The 21,868-nt window shown below is 36.9% G+C and overlaps 5 protein-coding genes across 6 annotated transcripts; 2 read left to right on the top strand and 3 right to left on the bottom strand.

Moving 5' to 3' along the window:
• LOC105159556 (MICOS complex subunit Mic10) lies at positions 546–2,707 on the bottom strand. The gene is made up of 3 exons (XM_011076662.2): positions 2,410–2,707; positions 1,322–1,461; positions 546–845 (listed from the first exon to the last, which is right to left on the bottom strand). The coding sequence occupies exons 1-3, from the start codon at positions 2,543–2,545 to the stop codon at positions 834–836; spliced, it is 288 nt and encodes a 95-aa protein (XP_011074964.1). The 5' UTR covers positions 2,546–2,707; the 3' UTR covers positions 546–833.
• Positions 3,308–6,115, bottom strand: LOC105159555 (patellin-3-like). The gene is made up of 4 exons (XM_011076661.2): positions 4,689–6,115; positions 4,308–4,432; positions 4,062–4,203; positions 3,308–3,974 (listed from the first exon to the last, which is right to left on the bottom strand). The coding sequence occupies exons 1-4, from the start codon at positions 5,913–5,915 to the stop codon at positions 3,723–3,725; spliced, it is 1,746 nt and encodes a 581-aa protein (XP_011074963.1). The 5' UTR covers positions 5,916–6,115; the 3' UTR covers positions 3,308–3,722.
• On the bottom strand, positions 8,361–10,679 carry LOC105159554 (protein NRT1/ PTR FAMILY 5.10-like). 2 transcript variants are annotated; one of them, XM_011076659.2, is made up of 4 exons: positions 10,483–10,679; positions 10,188–10,408; positions 9,426–9,979; positions 8,361–9,324 (listed from the first exon to the last, which is right to left on the bottom strand). In XM_011076659.2, the coding sequence occupies exons 1-4, from the start codon at positions 10,613–10,615 to the stop codon at positions 8,541–8,543; spliced, it is 1,692 nt and encodes a 563-aa protein (XP_011074961.1). In that variant the 5' UTR covers positions 10,616–10,679; the 3' UTR covers positions 8,361–8,540. The 2 variants fall into 2 exon arrangements, with proteins under 2 accessions (XP_011074961.1, XP_011074962.1); XM_011076660.2 differs by having other exon boundaries at positions 10,188–10,405.
• LOC105159553 (transmembrane 9 superfamily member 1) lies at positions 11,281–16,063 on the top strand. The gene is made up of 12 exons (XM_011076658.2): positions 11,281–11,669; positions 12,419–12,611; positions 12,700–12,804; positions 12,962–12,979; positions 13,064–13,158; positions 13,260–13,412; positions 13,581–13,715; positions 13,918–14,084; positions 14,360–14,454; positions 14,605–14,978; positions 15,323–15,581; positions 15,686–16,063. Exons 1-12 carry the CDS (start codon positions 11,595–11,597, stop codon positions 15,751–15,753), a joined length of 1,737 nt encoding a protein of 578 aa, XP_011074960.1. The 5' UTR covers positions 11,281–11,594; the 3' UTR covers positions 15,754–16,063.
• Positions 15,942–21,630, top strand: LOC105159616 (transcription factor bHLH80). The gene is made up of 7 exons (XM_011076730.2): positions 15,942–15,969; positions 17,250–17,590; positions 18,164–18,307; positions 18,426–18,491; positions 20,333–20,401; positions 21,167–21,262; positions 21,338–21,630. Exons 1-6 carry the CDS (start codon positions 15,942–15,944, stop codon positions 21,212–21,214), a joined length of 696 nt encoding a protein of 231 aa, XP_011075032.1. The 3' UTR covers positions 21,215–21,262; positions 21,338–21,630.

Raw genomic sequence — 21,868 nt, 5'->3', positions numbered from 1 at the left:
TGAACTTGGGCTTACACTTGTTCTTGAGGCCCATGAACTTTTGGAAAATAATTTAGCCGAGGCCCAGGTTCCTTTTATGACGAGCTAAAAATAAAATGATTACTTGAGAGCTGGCAACAAAGTTCTGTACCCTTCAGATTGAGTATTTTGAACCTGATTGGTAGCCGTACACTTCAAACGCCCTTTATTAAATATATATGCCCTTGAGGTGGCATTTGCTCAATTTACTCGTGCAATCGTCCTGACATCTTCACAGAAACAAGTCAATTACTTAAATCCATACTTCGTCCTAAAGATTGCTCTGCCCACCAATTCTATGACACCAGCTACTTCAAAACACACTGACATTTGATTTTACCGCCTCACTCCAATTTGACAAGTTGATTACTCAAAAATATTACAATTAGGTTTTGATATTGAAGGGAAAGGCATCCCTTTCTTCGATCATGTACCAACTCCGCTTGTTAATCGTCAACACGTGCAAATTTTCAAGACTTATTCCCGTATGATTACAATCTCAAATTTGCTCTCCAATTCTCAGTCTCTTGGTGAAATTTAACACACATCGTAAACTTCATTAAAAATGTTGTGCGAATTTGCGGTCAGTCATCTCCAACCATTCCAAAGCAATTATTATCTGCTATCTTTCCTATTTAGCTCCAGTAGGATATAGAGATACAAAACCAAGTGACAGCATTCCCAAATGTTATGCAATACATCTTTTTTTGTGATTAGAAAGTTGAAAGCAATCCTGGCAATAAATCCCAGAGCGAACAACCAAGGGAATGGAAGTCCCAAGTCAATGGAAAACCTGTCCACCCATCATGATAATTTCATTCCTCAGCCTGCATTCAATCAAAATATACTCATCAACATATGTTTCTTGAAGATATATTACAAATATGAGGGTGGGGATTACGTTACTGCCTACAAGAGAACAGAACAAAGTGTGTTGTCAAGAAAATAAGGAAATAAATGGTTAACAAGAATCCTAAGAAGCTATAACCCACCCAAGGTACAGTGTATGCCGTATAACCAATCTGTTGCAGATGTAATCCAAAAGGTCACATACCAGAATTTCTCCAGAGTTAAAGCCTTAAACTGTTCTTCACCTAAAACTCAGAATACTACCCACAGATAGAACAATAATTTCCGGGTTCTTTGCCACAAATTCAGAACATTATACTCAAATACAGAATAAATGCAAAGCTCACTGATTATACTTCACAGATGACTACAAAGTTCTAATATTTGAAGTAAAAGAGAAACAAGACTGAAGTAAGAACTAAGAAACAAACATCTGCCCCAATTATATACTTACCTTAGAAAGAGGGGCATCGGAAATGTTAGGAGCCAATATCGGTGAAGATCTATCGAATTTATAAGAGCACTCTGAGTATGCAGAACCAATTCCCACTCCAGCACCAAATGCTACAGATGCCCAGCGTGTTACAGGACTCCCTGATTCAACAATCAACATAACCACCAGTCAAATAATTCATAAAACTGGAGAAACCTTCAAAGGCCTAGAGCCAGAGCATGCACCATAATAAATATCACAGCTACTTCTACTCAACACAAAAAAGTATCAAACAAAATTGATGCTAAATTAAGATGTAAATATGCTAAGACAGTAGGCTCTTTGCCAGCATGTCCAGGAACTCTTTGGTTTACTGATTCTGCAATATTTTGTAAATTTAGCAAAAACAAAGAAAAAATGCACTCTTTCTGATCAAGAGGAAAAGGCTGAATAACTCACTTGACAGGGAAAATAAATACAAGGGCCCCCAAATTTTGCCTAAATTAAAACTCTAAACCATCCCGTAGGACCCATACAGCATCATTAGTCCAATTATGCAAGTAAAAAACAAGCTGTATTTCTCACAAGTCGGCCATCCAATATGATTCGTTTAGATGATAACAATATCATAGTTATAAAAGAATGCATAATCCAAAGAAATTCCAGAGAAGTGGAGCAAAGAAACAATGATAAATATAGGCTGCAATGCCACAAGAATTGTAGCTAGCACAATTAAATCTAGCCCCCATTGAAAAGAAACGGAAAAAAAAAATCCAAATAGGTGAAAAGAGAGTAATGGCGAATTAAAGAAGTTGATAATCCTGTGCACTACTCACATTTCCCTTTCTATATTGATGTTCTACATAACAAAACAGTAATGGCACAGGAAAAAACAGTATAGTGTCACCAGAAAACACGATCTACTCGACTCGCAATCACTACAAAATTTTTGAAGGTAAGTAATAGCATTTGAAATCCTAAAATTTCAGAAATTTTAATCGCATTGAAATCAACAAAATGATTAAAAGCAGCCACGGAAAATACAGTGAATTCAGAAAAAGGAAGAAGAGGAGGAAGAATTGAAAAAGAGGAATTGGAAGAATAGTTACGGAAGAGAAGAAGGGCGGAGACAGCGCCGGCGAAGGAAGAGTAAACAAAACGACGAACTCCTAAATCGAGGCAGGCATCCCATTTAGCATTCAAATCGTACTTGGCAGGTCCTCCGGTTCTGCTTTCTTCTGCCATTTTTGTTATGTATCCGAAAAATCAAGTAACTGTTTGGTTATTGGCTTGGTGCTGAATCCAGAAATATTTTTTGAAGAGGGTTGAATCCAGAAATTTTTAATGTTGAATTGTTGTCTTGAGGAAGCCGAGGGTTTCGTTTTGTGTCTGTATACTGTTTAGTGAATTGGATTGGATGGGCGGTGACATGCAGTAGTCATGACTCATGTATGTATGAGAGCCCAACACCTTCCAGCTCCAGGCCCATCACTACATAAATTTATTAGTGCAGTAGTCATGACTCATGTATGTATGAGAGCCCAACACCTTCCAGCTCCAGGCCCATCACCACATAAATTTATTATTCTAGTTTAGAAAATTATATCTATTTTCATATCACAAATACATACTCATTTCTCAAAATTTAATAATATTATATTAAATAAAAATCTAAACTTTATATGTATTTTCATTGGTAACCAATATTTTTCATTTTCTTTATCGAGTGGGGAATAGAAACGCAGTAGGTTTGATGGGTCTTGGGTTAATTTTGTGTGAGCCATGCTTCCATTTGGCTTCGGCTTTTTTGATAAACAGAAAAATGAAATATTGCTTGTATTGTAATTAATTTGTAGGTTCACATTTCATTTTCTGTGTGTTTTGGGGGGTTCCCATCCACAACCCTATTTCTTGCCATAAATATAGCTGGAAGAATTTGACAGATTGGCATTTCCAGACATTCCAGAAACAGAAACATCCAATAATTCATAATAATGGACAAACATATCAATGAAGCTCAGCTAAAATATTTCCAGGTCTGAAGAATCCAATAAACATCACCATCCATGAAACCCAACATAAGCAATGACAAAACTCCTCAAATTTACAGTGCCAAAACATCAGCAACTAAACACAAATATGTTTGTTTCTATCCATATTTCACAAATTGTCTTCCTCTCCCCCCCCTATGCTCGCTCTCTATCATTTCTTCTCGTCCTTGCACAACCCACCCAAATCATTTCTCCACTCACTTAAATAATCCAACTTCAAAAAGATGTGAAAAACAAAACAACAACAACAACCAACAAATGTAGAAAACTCCCACCTTTAACATTTCAGAACTAAGTTTTAAATATCAATCAGACAAAAAGAATATGTGAATGAACAAATGGAGGAAGCCTTCATATACTGTTGAGGAATCTCATTCAGAGGGCTTGGTCTTGGACCTGTAGAGAAGCTTCTTCTTCTTTGATGTTTGGTTGTCAAATGTGAGCACAACCTTGCCTGCTTCACCAATCTTGAAGGTGCAGCTTACAACTTGTTCATCCCCTGCTCCCATCTTCCTCGACTTCTGTACAATCCAAGTGTAACCTTCTTCGTTACTTGGTACGAATTCAGCTCCATAGGAAACATCCCAGCCTGCCACCCTCACCTCCCAAATCAATGTGCCAGCCTGCAGTACACAGTTCACCATTAGAATATAACTCCATTTGTTAGAGATGAATACCAAATTGCAGTTTATTTGGAAAAGTTTGCCCACCTCTGCGATCGGCAATACAATTGTGTGTTTGCTTGCGGGCTTAATAGTTTCCTCTGTTGCAGCATCAGCAGTGGTGAATTCGTGTTCGCCCTCCTTGCTAAGCCCACCGTATTGAACTGGTACTTGCTCAGGTGCTATGTATCTGTCGCAGATTAACCCTCCAATTAAAATCATTCAAACAAGCATAAACCAAAAGGTATCATCAATCACATTGAAGATGAAAATTGAGGAATCAAATTTACTGACTTGAAGAGGGTCTCAGCAGTCCTGGTAGGGCCGGCAAACACAAATTTGCTCTTGGTCCTTTGTGTCAAGAATGGACTGATCATCCTATTGTAAGCCACATACCACCATGGAACATTGATGAACACCTTTGCACCACCAATAACCAACATATCAATTAGTACAATTAAGTGCCATACAATCAACGAAAAACCAAACCGATTTATATCAAATGCACAAAATTCACACCAATCCCCTCCTCCATAAGACTAAATCACTCAACAAAACATAACCACACGAAAACTCAAAGCAGAAGAGATGGGATATATATCTAGATAAACGTCCGTGAAAAGCTTAAACATCTCAAAAAACTGGTAAAAGGGGGATCTTTTCTTGTGAGCGTACCTGTTTGGCAACAAATTCGGGGTAGTTGTCCTGGAGCAACTGAAGAGCCTGGTTGGTAGCTTGGCGAAGTTCTTTCTTGAACAAGATAAGTCCAGGGGAATTCTTGAGATCGGTGACTTGAACAATAGTGCAGGTGCCGTCAGGACTAAAGTCAAGTTTCCTGATATTCTTCTCCAGGAACTGAATATACCACCTCAAAAACTTGGCTCTCTTCTCAGCATCAGAAAAGGTGTTGCTATACAACTCCTTATCCTGAAACTCACCAAAAGCATTGTAGCAAACAGGGTGCCCCTCTTTGTCCACTCCATGAATATACACGACCTTTTCAAGACCCTCACCGATTCCTTCCTCTTCCAACAACTCATCAATCTTGAACTCTTTTCTCCATGCCACCACACTTTTCAGCATGGCAAAAGCTTCCTTTACTTTAAAATCCCTGGCCCTCAAGAACTTGAGGAGAATCACGTCACTCCTCTCGTCAGCAAGAAGTGGGACACCCCAGATGGAAACCTCCTCCGGTGCTAGTGGTGTAGCTGTTTCTTCCTCTGCCTCCTTGGGCTTCTCCTCCTCAGCCGTAGCGGCGGCCGGCTCCTCACATGGTGGTGGAGCAGGGGCGGCAACTTCATGAACTATAGTTTCTTTGATTTCTTCTTCCACCGTTTCAACTTTTTCTTCAACCTTCTCAACCACCACTGTTTCTGATGGCTCATTTTCTTTCTTCTCTTCAGCAGGTGCTTCTGTTTTGGCTTCGGTCGTTGTCTCTTCTTCTTTCTTATCTTCAGGTTTTAGTTCTTCCTCGTCCTTCTTCTCCTCAGGTTTTGGTTCTTCACCTTCCTTTTTGTCTTGAGGTTTTGGGTCTTCCTCCTTTTTCTCCTCGTCCTTAGAGGGTGCGGGCGGTGGAGCGGTGAATTCATGCTTGTTAAGCGCCTCACGAATCAACAGTTTGAACTCATCCAAGGCTTTCTTTTCTGGGTCGATGAGATCATCAACCTTGTTGCTCTCCTCCTTGAATGAAGCAGATTCAGCAATCTTGTTGTCTTGAGGTGCTTCATCTTTCTCCTTCTGTCCTTGCACCACTTCCTCGGGTGCAGGTTCCTCAACCTTCTCCGGCTGTGGAGGGGCCTCCTTATCTGGGAGGGTGGTTACAGGGTTGTCAAGGACAGGAACATCAGATGGCACAGCCACTTGGGATTCAGGAGTTGTGGTGTTCTTGGTTTCCTCAGCCATGATAAAACTCTTTCACTTTTCCTCAAAGCAAATACAAAGGTTTTTATATTATTGGACAGAGACAGAAACAAATGGAATTCAAAGACAGATCTTTTTGCTACGATGGAGAGATGGGAGAGAGATGGGGTTTGGAGGCAGGTATTAATATGAGAGAAATCAAATTCAAATGGGGATTGTGTGTGTGTGTGTGCGCGCGTGAAGAAGAGGAGGAACAGTCTGTCAAAAGGAGAGTTGAGAAATTTGCCAGCTTCTTACAGTCTTGTAATGGGGTCCATTTCAACCACACCAATAAGGCAATAACAATTCTTCTTCTTTTATTTGAATAATGATCGGAATTTACATACAAAATCAAATTAAGCTACTACTAATATTTATTTATTTAAATTTAAATACCGAATCATTTTCTTAGTTGGCCATATCCAATTATGTTTCCAACTATGACTTATCACACATACCTTTTTTGTACAATCTGATTTAATTATTTATTTTTGGTCAAATCAGATTTAATGAAATCAAATCAATTATAAAATAAATGTATCACTTTTGTCATATAATTAATTTAAATTTAACTAAACTAAATCCAAATTAGAATTTCTGTTATGTATTCTGTGGTGGTAAAATCTCATTATTTTCGCTCCTTCATTATTATTATTATTTTTTTTACAACATACAAATTTAAGACACGAATTATAATTAAATAATATTAGTTTTATTCTTATAGGCCGTGTCGTGACATCCATTTTCTATCCAACGGCATTATTATTATTATTATTATTATTATAACATAAAATATAGAGTGCAATCCATCACAATTTGGGTAAAAAAACAAATAATGATGAAGATGAGAGTCATGTCATAATAAATACAAAAAATGATGGAGGGGAATACATAACATGGTGGGAAAGGAACATTCTCTTAGGCTTAGGGATGACAGGAAACGTGTAACCCAACAAGTGAAGAGAATGTGTATATTAAATTAGTGTTAGGTGATTAATAATATTAGGACAGGCTGTGAATTAACACATAAATTGCATTAGTTATGAATAATAAATCCTTTGTCATAATCATCATCGATCCTTGCCAAGTTCAGGACAACCCAACTCGCCTTCCGCTTGCTTTGCTTATCAAAGTAATAAAAAATATTATATTTGCCACCATTAAAATTATCAATTATAGTGCATATATATCAATAAAATGTACATAAATTTATATTCACAAAAATAAGAATGAAAATATATATGTAATTAAAAATTATTAAGTCTTATTGACTTTTTTTAAATTGGTGTATGTGGCATAAATTATTTTAAATAAATTAAAATTTAATTATACTATTAAACTGTGCTATTTAATAAATTTTCATATAATAATTGTACAATATATTTTAATCATAAAAATAATAGTATGTTATTATTACTTTTTCACGAAATGTTCCTAAAACAAAAAAAAATATGAATTTTATCAAACTTATCAAATAACTTATTACCAAAAGAATACATATATAACAAAAGTAATTCAATTTATTTTATTTTAAACTCAATTTCACATAATTTAGATAGTTGATCAAATGCAATTTAATCATAATCATGATCCACTTTATTTCTAGAATATCATAGAACATGGTAAACACTGGTTTATTTATATGGCCATATCATTTGTTGTTTAATTATGCGATGAAAAAATCGATTTATTTTTTCCATCCCAAGTTAATTGTTTCAAAATATATGTATTTTGTAGTAAAATTAGTAGATTTAGAAATAGGAAAAGAAATAATTTTATTCTAAACAAACTTGTATATAAATGTATGATTAAGAATAACATATCGTAAAAGTTCAAAGTAATGTGATATTATGAGCTATTATATATTAATAGATATTTACATGTGTATAAAACTCTATGTCAGAATTAAAACAAAAAGAAGAAATGTTTGTGTGAATTACATACTATAACAGAAATGGGGACTAATTATAAATTGTTAGATAAGATTACATAAGTGAAAAAATATAACAGGGTGAGTATTTCGTTAAAATAAAAAATGTAGACCAAAATGATTTAGTCTTTCTTTCTCCAAAAATTAGAAGAAAGAATATTTAATAAACGGAGGAGTTAATTAGTGTAGAGTGCCAAGTTTGTCTGATGAATCCGTTGGGGGTTAAATTATTAAAGTCTTTGACTAATTCACGGTTTCTTGTGATTCCCATCCCATCACAAATCAAACAGCCAAATGGAGTGGAGTGGAGCCTCCCTCCCTCCTCTTTCTATACCCACAGCTTCACCCATTTGTTTAACCAATCCACCACAAATACATTAATATACATTTTCATGTCTGAAATTGACATTGCAGTTGGGCTTCCAACTTCCATCCCATCAACATCTGACATTGCACTCGGCCTTCCAACTTCCATCCCATCACATAATTTCTTGATTTCATTTTTAATAAAAATAAAGTTGAGATTATAATCAAAAGTGGTACTAGGTACAGGTAGGTATATATATATGTATGTCTTAAATGAGGAGGCGATAATTAAGGAGCCGCTTTACTTTACTTTACTAATAATGTGTCCACATTCCAGTTGTCATCATGATTGATTAGATTTAGACACACTCCTCCACTCCTACTCCTAGAATTCAAAGTTTTTGTTTGGCTGAATACAAGAAACCCACAAAACCTATTGCATTTAGTCCAGCAAGCAACCAGTAGAAGTAATCCAAATGTGCTCCATTCGTATTGTCCGAGAACCAACCACCTTCTCCACCCCCTTCACTACTCACTCTCTCAATCATGCATATAAGCAAACTGCTCAAGAAATTCCCCATCCCTAATATGCTCAGAAATATTGATAGCCCCACACTCTTTAAACCGCAAGGAACCTTATCGTAGAACAGCTCTTGCAGTCCGATCAATGCGAATACATCTGCCATCCCATACAGTATACACTGAGGGATTAGCCACCAGAAGCTCATCATCGCTTCCTTCCCCTTCCCCAATCCGTATGCTGAAGCAGTTTTTTTAAGTCTCTGTCTCTCCACTAGAGCTGCCGTCACCATTGAAACACTGCATATAAACATACCCGTTCCAATCCTCTCAACATCCGTTATTCCACAGGGTTTTCCGGTTATAACTCTGGCCAATGGAACAAACACACGATCGTAAATGGGGATGACAAGTATGATTGTGAGACCAATTATGTATTGGATTGAAGCAGCCGGTACTTCAAAACTCGATCCTACCCATCGGTCCATTTTAATTCCTTGCTTGGTAAAGAGAGTTGAGGGTTGAGCTAAGACAATGGCAAATGCCAAAGACGTAGCCCATATTGGGATCAATTTCACAAGTGCCTTTGCCTCTTCCACCTCCTGTGTGCTGCAAACTTCCTCATACTCAGCCGAAACCAAAGCTCTGTTAAGAGACCTGTTTTGCATGCAAATATTTCTCTATAAAAAGATGCGTGTTGGGGACGAGGGACTATATATGTCCTGTTCTGATGAGTTGAATTAGTAGTAAATTCTTACTTGACGAATTGCTGCTGATCAGAAGGTGGTAGATCATGAGGCACTATGTCCTGTACTTGTGCTTCATTGGGCATACTTGTCCAATTCATTGCTGCTTTTATAAGGAATTGAGTGAGGCTGGAAAGGGCACATTTCTGTTCTACTGTGTTGCTATTATATCGGTAGGACTTGGTACCCAGCATGAAGATTGTTAGTGCAATAACCATAGAAATGCATGGGATGCCAAACCCGATGCCCCAACTGATGTTATCCTGAATGTAGTTTAAGACCAATAGAGCTGCCAGAGGACCTGCACATATACTAAAATACCACCAATTGAAAAACGAGCTCCTGCTTCTCAACTCTTTGGGATGTTGGGCGTCAAATTGATCTGCACCGAAGGCCAGAATGCAAGGTTTATGAGCCCCTTGTGCGAGCGCCATTAGATATAGAGACATGAAGAAGAACAAAGCATGATTATCCAGCTCATTAGGGGGCTGCTGCGGATTCAATATGGAACATCCTCCTCCTCCTTGGCAATTAAGAAATGCCGAGGTAGTCAGCAGTCCAAGTGCCTAATCAAGAGATGCATTTTTGGATATATTACATGATTTTGTCATTTACACTAAAAGGCTAATTAATAAATGATGGAACTATATATAAATAAAAAGAATCCAAAAGTGATTACATTATGCTATATATATATGTATATAATGGATCGGGTGATCCAATATATTATTAAGTGAGCAATTAAAACCCTCAAAGTAACTAAACTAAACTGACCAAGATATAGAGTAGGGATGAACAGACAATGGTCCAGTATCGGCCGAGGAAGGAGTCCGCCACAAGAGCTCCCAAAAGTGGGAGCAGTAAACCTGTGCCAGCCCATATATTTATGCTGGCGGCCGCGGCGGCTGTCGACTGCCCCAGCGGGCCCGTGAGATACGTTATGAGATTAGAACTTATTCCATAATATGCAAACCTCTCCGCGGCTCCAACCCCTGCTGCATGCACCCATTCAATCTTGATTTCGAGGTAGCAACCAATTAATGAATGGATGAAAATATATGTTAATTACCTATGATGAAGGATGCAGATCGCCAGTAGCCGGATTGACATCTTATGGCAGGCCTGCCAGCGTAATCCACCATTCCATCAACAGTAGTATCATCAGGATTCATTACATGATTAATGGTGGTATCCGAAGACATTTTTGTAAGTGCAGTGCAGACTAGTACGAGAGGTCTGAATGTGATGGATGAGCAAATATTAAACGCAAAGTCCCACAAAATGTGGAGGTGGTAGATGGGCTTATGACTTGTCCTCACTCACATTTTGCATGTATACGTGGAGACGGGGTGGGGTTCATGCAAACCAACAGCTTAACACCTGGTTCCATATATATTCTTATTTTAACTTCCATTTTTCTATTAAATTAATTAGTTTGGGCCTGCTGCTACACACTTTAGGGTCTTAATTATATATAAACCCGGCCTGCTTGGCTTGGGCTGGACACACAATCATCAGTCATGATATAATATAGGGCCTTGGGCCGAGGGGTTGCTAGCTTGCATGTCTATGACTGATCCTCTTTTCTTTCTATATTAGTATAAAAAACAAACCCAAAGAACATATGCTAATTTTTTTGAGAATGTTGTTAGATAGTAAAGCTTAATTTTTTTCTTTTTATCTATATATCATCATCCTCATCATCATATAAATAATCATTTAATTTAAAAAGAATATATTTGTTTTTTGTTTATGATAAATGAATTAACGTTTTAATTTCTTAATTAACTATTTTTATATTCAAGATATTCAATTTCTACAAAATTTATGTAATTAGTTTCAAATATATATACCCCTTTCTTATTGAGTGAGAGAGGGACAGTAGGTGAAGAAGGAAGGAAGGAAGCCATAAACCCAGTCCCAGATTTGCACTTGTCTACTATTTCTCCTCCCAACTCCCACTTCCACCCCAACCCCAACCCCAAATCCTCCTCTCTCCATCTCTACTCACTCCAAATCCAACCCCTTTCCAATTCCTTCCTGAGATCTGAATAAACTCCCCTTCAAACCATCATTATTCAAACACAAAAGTGGGACTTATATATTTCCCATTCTCTTAAATTTTCAATCTTCTGAATTTTTCTTGTTTCAGATCTGACTGGCCTTCTCCACAACGAAGCGATGCGCTCCGCCCTTCCATTTCTCTGCGTCTTCATCTTCTTCTTCGCCTTCCTCTTTTCTTCCACTCTCGCCAAGGTGAGAATTTAGTGATTTACCCCGCCTGCCTTCTGAATTTCCTTCGTTGATTGTTCGCAGATCTTGTTTCAATCTGCCTTTTATATCTCTGTTGCTTTCGGTCCCGTTTGATGCATATTTTGTTTCTCGTTAAGATTTGGATTTTGGTTATTGTTTTGTTATGTCTTTTGCCAAATTGGTTGTGTAAATGGCAACAAGACTTCTTCTTGATTTATATTAGGTCAAGGTAATGACAGGAAGAACAAACAGGTCATTTTATTTATGCATTTAGGTTGATGCGAGTTATAGAGTGTTTCCTTTCTCTCATGTACTCTTGCCCTTGAATTACCCAAAGTTGGATAACAAGTTTAGAAAGCTTAGGGAAAACAAGATTGAAACGATAAAGCCGCAGCTTGTGTTTTTCCTTATGCTGGTTATTAAGTTCTATTCATTTGGAGAATCAAAGGGCGTGCTTGACACTGTAATTTGCACTAGTTCTCCTCTCACGGGTAACAAATATGTCCGGATCCACTTCCATCAAATCGTGTGTCTTTTGGTGTCTGATTATTCAATTATGCGATGCTGTCTAAATGGAAAAAACAGTTATTTACACAAGCTTCATGAAGAAGTTGATGTATTAGAAATGTCTACTTTTTCATATTAACCATGGATTAGCGATTTCGGTTTTTCTGATTGTTTAGTGCAGAAAGAATCGATTGCATGCTGGTGCTGCCTTCTAATTAGTTGACATGTTTCTAATTAATCTGCAGTATCAAGCTGATGAGACTGTCACTCTTTGGGTAAACAAGGTTGGCCCATATAACAATCCCCAAGAAACCTACAACTACTACAGCCTCCCGTTTTGCCACCCACCTGGTAATGCTGCTCACAAGTGGGGCGGGCTTGGTGAGGTTCTTGGAGGCAATGAACTTATTGATAGCCAAATTGAGATAAAATTTAAGCGTAATGTCTTGTTTCTGCTTTGCTTTAGTCAATACTCTTTTTATTTCCTACAACTTTCGGCATTCTATCTAGTTCATTGCTTTTGCAGGAGATGTGGAGAAGACTAAAATTTGTGAAATTGAACTGGATGCTGCCAAGGCTAAACAGTTTAATGATGCAATTGACAATTCATACTGGTTTGAATTTTTTATGGGTATGGTTATCATGAATTTTGTCCTTACACTTACACTCCTGTTTAGTAAGCTTGTTATAATTTTTTTTTTAAAAATTATGCCCTCATGTTCCTCTCTAACTTTTGTTTCTTTTTCTGTGTACCCTTATGGATACCCTCATGGGTTGCTTGTGATCAGATGATCTGCCATTGTGGGGTATGTTTTAATCTGTATACATCAGTTTAGTTCACCATTTGGGCTATGTTTAACTGTGATGGAATTGGTAATTCTTTTATGAAGGTTTTGTTGGTGAGGTTCTTCCCGATAGAAACCGTGATAATAAGCATGTGCTTTGGACACACAAGAATCTTGTTATTAACTACAATGGAAACCAGGTTGGCTTGCATGCCTATTATTTTTCTTTTTCCGTATTAATTCATTCCTCCAACCAGATGTAAGTGGCTTATTTGTTTGAATTGATGATTTGCACTTACAGATTATTCATGTCAATCTCACTCAAGAAAACCCTAAGCCACTTGAGGAGGGGCGAGTATTGGACATGACTTACTCTGTGAAATGGGTCCCGACTAACATTACGTTTGCTCGCCGTTTTGATGTTTATCTGGATTATCCTTTTTTTGAGCACCAGGTACATTTGTTATTATTGAAAGGTTTCCTGCTAATATATGTGCTTCAAAATTATCCTGTATTTTGAATATTTCTCCAAAGATGGTGATATTTCCTCAAGTTGTTTCCTAAATGTTTATCGTGTGATTATTTCTCCCAGCCAGCTCATCCAAGTTTTCTCATTTTGCAGATCCACTGGTTTTCTGTCTTTAATTCTTTCATGATGGTAATTTTCCTTACTGGCTTGGTATCCATGATATTAATGCGCACCCTCCGCAATGATTATGCAAAATATGCTCGGGAAGATGACGATCTTGAGACTCTGGTAATGTTTTCTGATCATGTATTTGTCGTTTTATCAAATATTTGGTATGTGTTTATTTTTCAGTAGTTTGTGCATCATGCTTCTGACATGATGAACTTTGGAGTTTGTGTTAATTCGGAGTGTGTTTAGTAGTTAGTTGTTCCAATGATCAGAGGACTTGTGTTTTTTAAACGACTGCTCATATTTGAACTTTTCCTGTCAGGAACGGGATGTAAGTGAAGAATCTGGTTGGAAACTTGTCCATGGTGATGTGTTTCGGCCTCCCCAAAATTTGGCTCTACTATCAGCTGTCGTCGGCACTGGTGCTCAACTAGCAACACTTGTTCTGCTTGTCATCATTTTAGCAATTGTTGGAATGCTATACATAGGGTATGCACAACCAGTTTGACATGTCATTTTATTAGCGTATATGAACTAAGCAGTTTGCATAACCATTGAAGTCTGAATGATGCTTGTCAATCACCCTGGATTAAAGAGTTTTTGCTTGTTAGGAAGTAAGATTTTGCACAGTAACATGCATCTGCCATGAGGGGCACTTGGACATGTTCCTTTTTCTGACATGTCGCTGTAGAGTATGACTTTTTCCTCGTAGTGTTTGCTAGATTAATTGTTTTAACTACCTGCTGCAATGTTATGTGACTCAGGAGAGGAGCAATTGTCACGACCTTTATTGTATGCTATGCTTTTACCTCATTTATTGCTGGTTATGTCAGCGGTGGCATGTACTCTCGTAATGGAGGTATGTTTCGTTTTAACGACCCCCTCCCCCATCAAGAAAGAATGTCGTTTACTTCTTCCATTCTTTATTCTTTTATGCTTGTATGACTACAGTTTGTTATTCCTTTTGCTTGTGAGGTTACTAGTTCTTACTTTTGGTCTCTCTTGTTAGGCAAAAAATGGATAAAGTCAATGATCCTCACGGCATCACTTTTCCCATTCTTGTGCTTTGGTATTGGCTTCATCCTGAACACAGTTGCCATATTTTATGGTTCTCTAGCTGCGATCCCCTTTGGTACCATGGTGGTTGTTTTTGTCATATGGGCCTTTATCTCCTTCCCCTTGGCTCTCCTTGGCACCGTTATCGGGAGAAACTGGAGTGGTGCACCAAACAATCCTTGCCGGGTGAAGACCATCCCTCGTCCAATTCCCGAGAAGAAATGGTATCTGACGCCATCTGTTATCTCTCTCATGGGAGGACTGCTTCCATTTGGGAGTATCTTTATTGAAATGTATTTTGTCTTCACTTCGTTCTGGAATTACAAGGTAATTTTATTTGAGTTTTCTCGTAATTTATATTATGAAAATTTTGGCTGCTGTATCTGGTTGAAGTATGCTCCACTTTTAGTTTGGCGAGATTTGTTGTAAAGTATCATGTACACTTTCCTCTTTTCTTCTAAAGTGAATGAGTTAAAGATCCTTGGTGTGATCATTTTAAGTTATGGGTGTATTGAGACCCTTTGGTTGGTACATTTCGCTTCCTCTTCCTACAGCTCGTTGTCATTCAGTGTGAATTCAGTTTATAGCCTGCAAGTCTTATTTAAAGACCCCCTCTCCCTCTCCGCCATTTATTTCTGACACCGTTCATATTTTGGTTTTCTTGTTGATAGGTTTACTACGTGTATGGCTTCATGCTGCTTGTTTTTGTAATTCTGATCATTGTCACAATTTGCGTGACAATTGTGGGCACTGCTGAGAACTATCACTGGCAATGGACTTCATTCTTCTCTGCCGCCTCAACTGCTCTTTATGTGTACTTCTATTCAATATATTACTATCATGTCAAGACAAAGATGTCAGGCTTCTTCCAGACCAGCTTTTATTTTGGATACACTTTGATGTTCTGCCTTGGTTTGGGGATACTATGTGGTAAGTTTCTTTGAGTGGGCATAAACATGTATTATTATTATAAGAGAAAAGATTCAGATGATAATACTTGTTTTTGGTGCCCCTAATGGGGTACAAAATTTCAGGTGCTGTTGGATACCTTGGCTCCAACTTGTTCGTGAGGAGAATTTACAGAAACATCAAATGTGACTAGTTGTAGAATATACAGGGTACTTTTGGTTTGATTGTTGGATGATAAGTTAATGCTGCGGATGAGGGAGATAAGGAAAGCAGAGGTTGTGCGGACTCTGAGAAAAGTTGATGATTTTGTAGCGGTGAAGTGAATTAATGGCACTGTTAATCAGAAAACTCTATTTTGCTTGCTCCCAATTTACATGGAAAATGATTGTAGTTGTAAATGTTTGCCTGGGTAGGCATTTCTTACCTGACTCTGTTTTCATTTATGTAGACACTTGGGATTTTTCTTCCAATATAGTTAACTAGTGTTTAAATTTGAAGAATCATATATTTTGTTTAGAGAGAGAGAGTTGAGGTCAATATCCAGACCTCGGAGGAACAACAAGATTGTTGCTCTGCTAATCTTTTCTCCAAAACTGTATCTTCCATTTCAACATGAAAATAAATATACAATGTGGTGGGTGTGGCGCATTCTTATTACGTGCGTGCTAAGAAATACAGAAGACCTCACCTCACCTCACCTCTCCTCGCCTCTAACTCAACTAAATCTCAGAGCTCTGAAAATACTCTTTTTAATTTAGTTACTCAATAGAGGATTTTTTTTTTTCTCTCTTTTTAATCGTCTAAAGTTCTCACTCAGAGTCCGTCCCGTCCCATCACATCATTACACGGACCTCATTATGGAACATTGGCACTGCAAGAAACTGCAGGATAATCTAATCTATGAATTCATGGCCCTTCACTTCACCCACCATTCATTATTTAGTCTAGATTATTACGGATAATTACACTTATTTATCTTAAAATTTGATATAATTATATATAAATTTTATGATTTAAAAAATTATATATAGCACCCTTGAAATTTGCTTATTTCTAACAAATAAGTTTTTTTAGTTAGTTAAAATTAACTGAATTTATTGATATTAATAAAAAAATTGCATGAAAATTGATATTTATCTTTAATTGACTTAAAATTGATTTATTGCAAGTCAAATAATTTTTTCGGACTAAACTATCCTTATAACGGTCAAGATATACTTCCTCACATGTATTAACGCGTGAAGACGTATAAGAGTAATTTGGTCATAAATATATATTTTTGACCTGCTATAAATTAATAATAAATTATTAATATTATCAAATTTGATAAATTTTAATTAATAAAAAGATTTATTTATTAAATAAAAATAAATATTAAAAATATTAAATATAATTTTTTAAATTATATAAAATTATGTATAATTAGGATTGCGGATCGTAATTATCCCTCAGTACTATATATGTCTTTTCGTCTGAAAGTGGAAACTCCGCTCCGCATTGCACAACACAAATCACCTGAAAATCCAGATAAGGAAAATATTTAAACCAATTCTCTCAACAAAGACATACATATTATATGTCTATATATATATATATTATAATTACCAAAAAAGAAGCACAAACAAAGGATTGTATTGGTTTGGTTTAGCAGATGCAACCGCCGCGTGGCAGTGGTAGTACTGAGCTGAGTCGAAGCCGCCACCTGGTTGGAAGCCTTACTCGAATCCGACGACGACCAATCTGAGGTCGTCTTGGATATCCCCAAACCACCCCCCAGTGCTGCTCCCTCCGACCTCGATCTAGACTTCTTGGAACCCACTAGTGCCGCCGGGTTGACCAATTTTCTCAGGCAGAACAGTTCTCCCGCTGAATTTTTGTCTCTGCTTAACGACTCCGACGGCTACTTCTCCAACCTTGGGATTCCGGCTACTTATGATTACGTTTCTTCATCTTCGCCTAAGCGCGCCCGCGAGGCTGAGGATTTGGATAAGCTTTCCCCGAAATTATCATCATCTTCCTCTACTCCGTTGGTATGTATTAGATGAATGCAATTTTAATCACAATTGTGTATTTCTTCAGCAATGAACCACCAATATTTGCTTCTGTTTTGGCGTAAACTTCCTACGTTTGTATTTAAACAGTCTGAATAACTAATATTGTGCACTAGGACAGACAAGGCTTTAATAATAATAAAAATTCTTACTTCAAACTGTACAAATTCAGATATACTCAGAGAAATTTTAAAGAAACAAGTCGACCATAAAAATTAAGGAAACGTTATGGCGTTTCTGTTTTGTGTAAAACGAAGCTAGAGAGCAAAAAGGGGAAAAATGCTACATCTTTTCGTATCATTTGTTTGATAGGATAGTGTATTTTGTCCCCTTATAGAAATTTTTATATGGCCTAAATTGAAATTATAAGCTTGGTTGGCTCTGTGATGCCTTTTTGGGATTTTTTACTGATTTCATATGGTTGTATACAATGGATATGTATTACTGCTTCATGAAACTTGGCGTCTCCATGCTGATAACTTGCTCTTGTTTGTGGTGCATATGTTTGTCCATCTTGGGTTTGTAAAATTTGTTATGTTTTTGTTGGTGAAGAAAGGAGAGAAAGATGGGCAATTACAAGGTGGAATCGGTGGATCATTGGATGCTGAAATGGAGAAGCTTTTAGGGGACTCTGTTATGTGTAGGGTTCGAGCAAAACGTGGGTGTGCTACTCATCCTCGCAGCATTGCTGAGAGGGTAATGAAGTTTTTTGTTTTTTGGTTGCTTTTGTATTTGTATCTTATATCCGGTTATTTGTGGCACTCAAACTAGGGTTAAGCCTTTCTACCAATCTCACTCCTTATTTTAATGACAGGTGCGAAGAACACGAATTAGTGACAGAATACGGAAACTACAGGAACTAGTCCCCAATATGGATAAGGTAAATTAATTACTTAAACTTGCTATATCCCATTTCACTTTGAATTTATACACTAATCATTCTGACAGAAGTAACATATGCGTCTTTAATGTATCATGAACTTCCGTCTATTTCTTTGCACATACATCCACCTTCTGATCCTAATAGTATGTATACACAATAGTCAATCATTAAAGCCTATATCATTTGATATCAGGTCCAGCAAGTGACAGTTATAACATCTTCAAGAGTTCGTTGCAATTTTAGTCCCATAGTATATGGTGTTTTGCATAATTAGTCCCATGCTTTTTATAAGAGCCAATTTTAGTCCATCACTTAACGGCGGGGTACAAGACGTGTCCACCGAAATTTTTAATGGAATGGCCACGTATGCAAATCCAGTTAGTTAAATATTGATCCCACCATTAAATTGTAGTTTTAGTCACACATTATAGGGGATTATGCTACGTTGATATCACGCTTTCCAAAATAGGCAAAAACAGTCCAATAACTCAAAACAATCTCACAAGAAATGAAAATATCCTATATATAATTCTCATGCATTAATACCCAACTTACAATATAGCAAGAAGGAAATATGTAGAATACATCCGAAATTTAGTCCCGAGTAAAATGCAAGAATTCAGAATATCTGCTATTTTTGTTTTCCTTCAAGGCAGGGCACTAATATCATCATGTTTGAATTGGAGTTATGGACAACCCTTTTATGTCATTAAACCAACAACTTCAGAAGTACTGGAAGTCAAGAAATCATCAACACCACAAAGTAAATACTACTCCTCTTTCATTGGTGTGCAATTTTGGACTCAATATTCTTGATTTTTTTTATTCAACAATAGGATTTCATCTACATGCAATTTATTCAATGTAATAATTCATGGATCAATTCCTTTACCATTCCACCTATGGGTTTGTGTTTAAAAAAACAAAAAACACAAAAAGACCACAATCAACTTGAGTCATAACCTTCTAACATGAGAGAAACCTTCTCCCTCGATTTTCAGTTCTCCAAAGAAGTCCAATTGAGCCACTTTCCAACAATAGCACATCGCCCCTGACTATTTTTCTGTTGAGGATTTCTAGCTAAGAAGAAGAAAAGCAAGAAAGGACTACTTACATGTTGACTAAAAAAAAATGGTGAGTTATGAGGTAAGTTCCTTAAAAACATATTTTGCTGAAAAATTCCCTCCATTCTTGTTGGAGTTAACGGCTTGCATGTAGCTTTTCTGTTCAAAACTTAACAATGTGATGCTTTTTGCACATATCTATTAAGTTATGGACTATTTTTTTGCTATTTGCTTAAGTGTAGGACCAATATTGCAGAACTCCCTATAATGTGGGACTAAAATTGCAATTTAATCGTGGGAGAAATATTTGATGAGCTGGATTACTTAACAGCCACGTGCACAACATGTGACCTTTCCCTAAAAAATTAATGTATTTTTCACACTAGAGTTAAGTTATGAGACTAAAAGTAACTATTATGAAAAGCATGGAATTAAATGTGCAAAACACCCTATACTATGGCACTAAAATTGCAATTAAGTTTTTCAATGTTTTCCTAATAGTTTTAGATGTGGTTAGATACAATGAAACTTATGATGGCTAATAATGTCATAATATAGAATTATTGAACCTCATTGAAACAGGTGATGCTTTGTGCAAAGCAATCATATTAATAGTATTGTTCTATCCCTTTCTACCTCTTTGTAAGAATTTGTCGTGTGCAAGCATTCTAGATCTTTATGCATTTAACATACATCCATATTGCTAATTATTGTATGCAATTCTCATGCACTTTAAAACTTTTGTGATGCAATCTTTTGCTTTGTTACATGCAGCAAACGAACACAGCAGACATGTTAGACGAAGCTGTAGCCTACGTCAAATTCCTCCAGAAACAGATCCAGGTTATTCATTTATGGTTACGAGTTCAATTTTAATCTTTCTTGTAACTGTCAAGGTTTGAATAATTATGTGTTGGCTGACTGCTTTCTCATTTCCCTACTATATTTTTATATTTGAAGAGATCTGCTATTCAACATGTTTTTGCTGAAAATATAACGAGTAAGAACAAAGAATTGATGGTTTCTAATAAAGAATCGCAATTAGAGGATTTCGCAATGAGCTTGTGTTCAACTTTAGCATACAAGAGATGTAAATGTACATCTTTACCTTCGCTCACATTGTGTATTAAAATTCAGATATGGAAGAATGCTTTCCGCAGGTTGATGGGGACAAGAAATGGCGATGATATGATATATCTTGTTGTTTGGCTAATATCATTTCTATCTTTCCCAAGAAATGACGCTGAGTCATTTGCAATCATACACAAAATTTCCCAAGGAAATCCAAATAGTATCTCCACAAAATCCCATCAAAAGGAAGCTACATATGTTTATGTGTTTATTGTCTAAAAATGAAAATAATTTTGGGTTTTTAGAACTACTGTGTATGAAACATGTCCCTTGTGTACGGCAGTGGGTACACCTGCTGTTCGCCATACATTGCTTGGCTGCTGCCAACCATAGGAGCCATAGAAACTCTAAAAAAGTGCCCCATCAAGAATTGACTCTTGACTGAGAGAAATTTGTTTCTTCTATGATTTGGCTCTTGGAAGTTACTGCTTGGTTTCGAATTTAAATTCCAATGAAAGAACCATCTGCATGCGGCAGGAACTGACTGAGCATCAGAGGAACTGCAAATGCATAATGAATGATTGAAGGGTCGATTTACTTACATATCGTGATATCATAGGCAACAACTTGACGGTAATTTTCCCAAAAACCTACCTGCAAAGGCTAATGTACTATTTCATTATTCTAATTGGTTGCTTTTGCATGCAGAACTTTGTGGGTGGAAATACTGTCTGGGTTCCAATGGCCCACCATTATCTGCTACTCCGTCTACTGCCTTCCAGTTTCTGTACTATATTTCTCGGAACTGTAAGATATTGTATGAACAAGTTCTGTGTATTAGGCACATGCACCTGCTGCTAGGAAATAATTATCTTCATCCACAATATGATGCTAGCACATCAAAGATCAGTAGAAAATCTTCTGTGGTTACCTTGGTTGTATCTTGTGGTCCTGAAAGGGGAAAATGCGTCTTCTGACCTTGTTTCTATCTCTTCTTTTCACCTTACCTCTCTCTGTCCCTCTGTTTTGGTAATTGATTCATATAGTACTTGGATTGATTAGAGCCGTGGCCTCCCTGAGATTGACAGAGTTCAAATAGAATGTCCCAAGCTTATCACCGCCAACTTTGTATTGGGCATTTGGTTGTTCATATCCACTACGATACTCGGGGCTGACTTTTTTTTAATTAGACATATCTGTCGAACTAAATTCTTGAAATCCAGAGTGAGTTTGCTGGGA

This window comes from Sesamum indicum, linkage group LG3, assembly GCF_000512975.1.
Source record: "Sesamum indicum cultivar Zhongzhi No. 13 linkage group LG3, S_indicum_v1.0, whole genome shotgun sequence".
Taxonomy (NCBI): Eukaryota; Viridiplantae; Streptophyta; class Magnoliopsida; order Lamiales; family Pedaliaceae; genus Sesamum; species Sesamum indicum.
The sequence above is the reverse complement of the archived record's forward strand: the minus strand, read 5'-3'. Positions and strand labels throughout refer to the sequence as shown.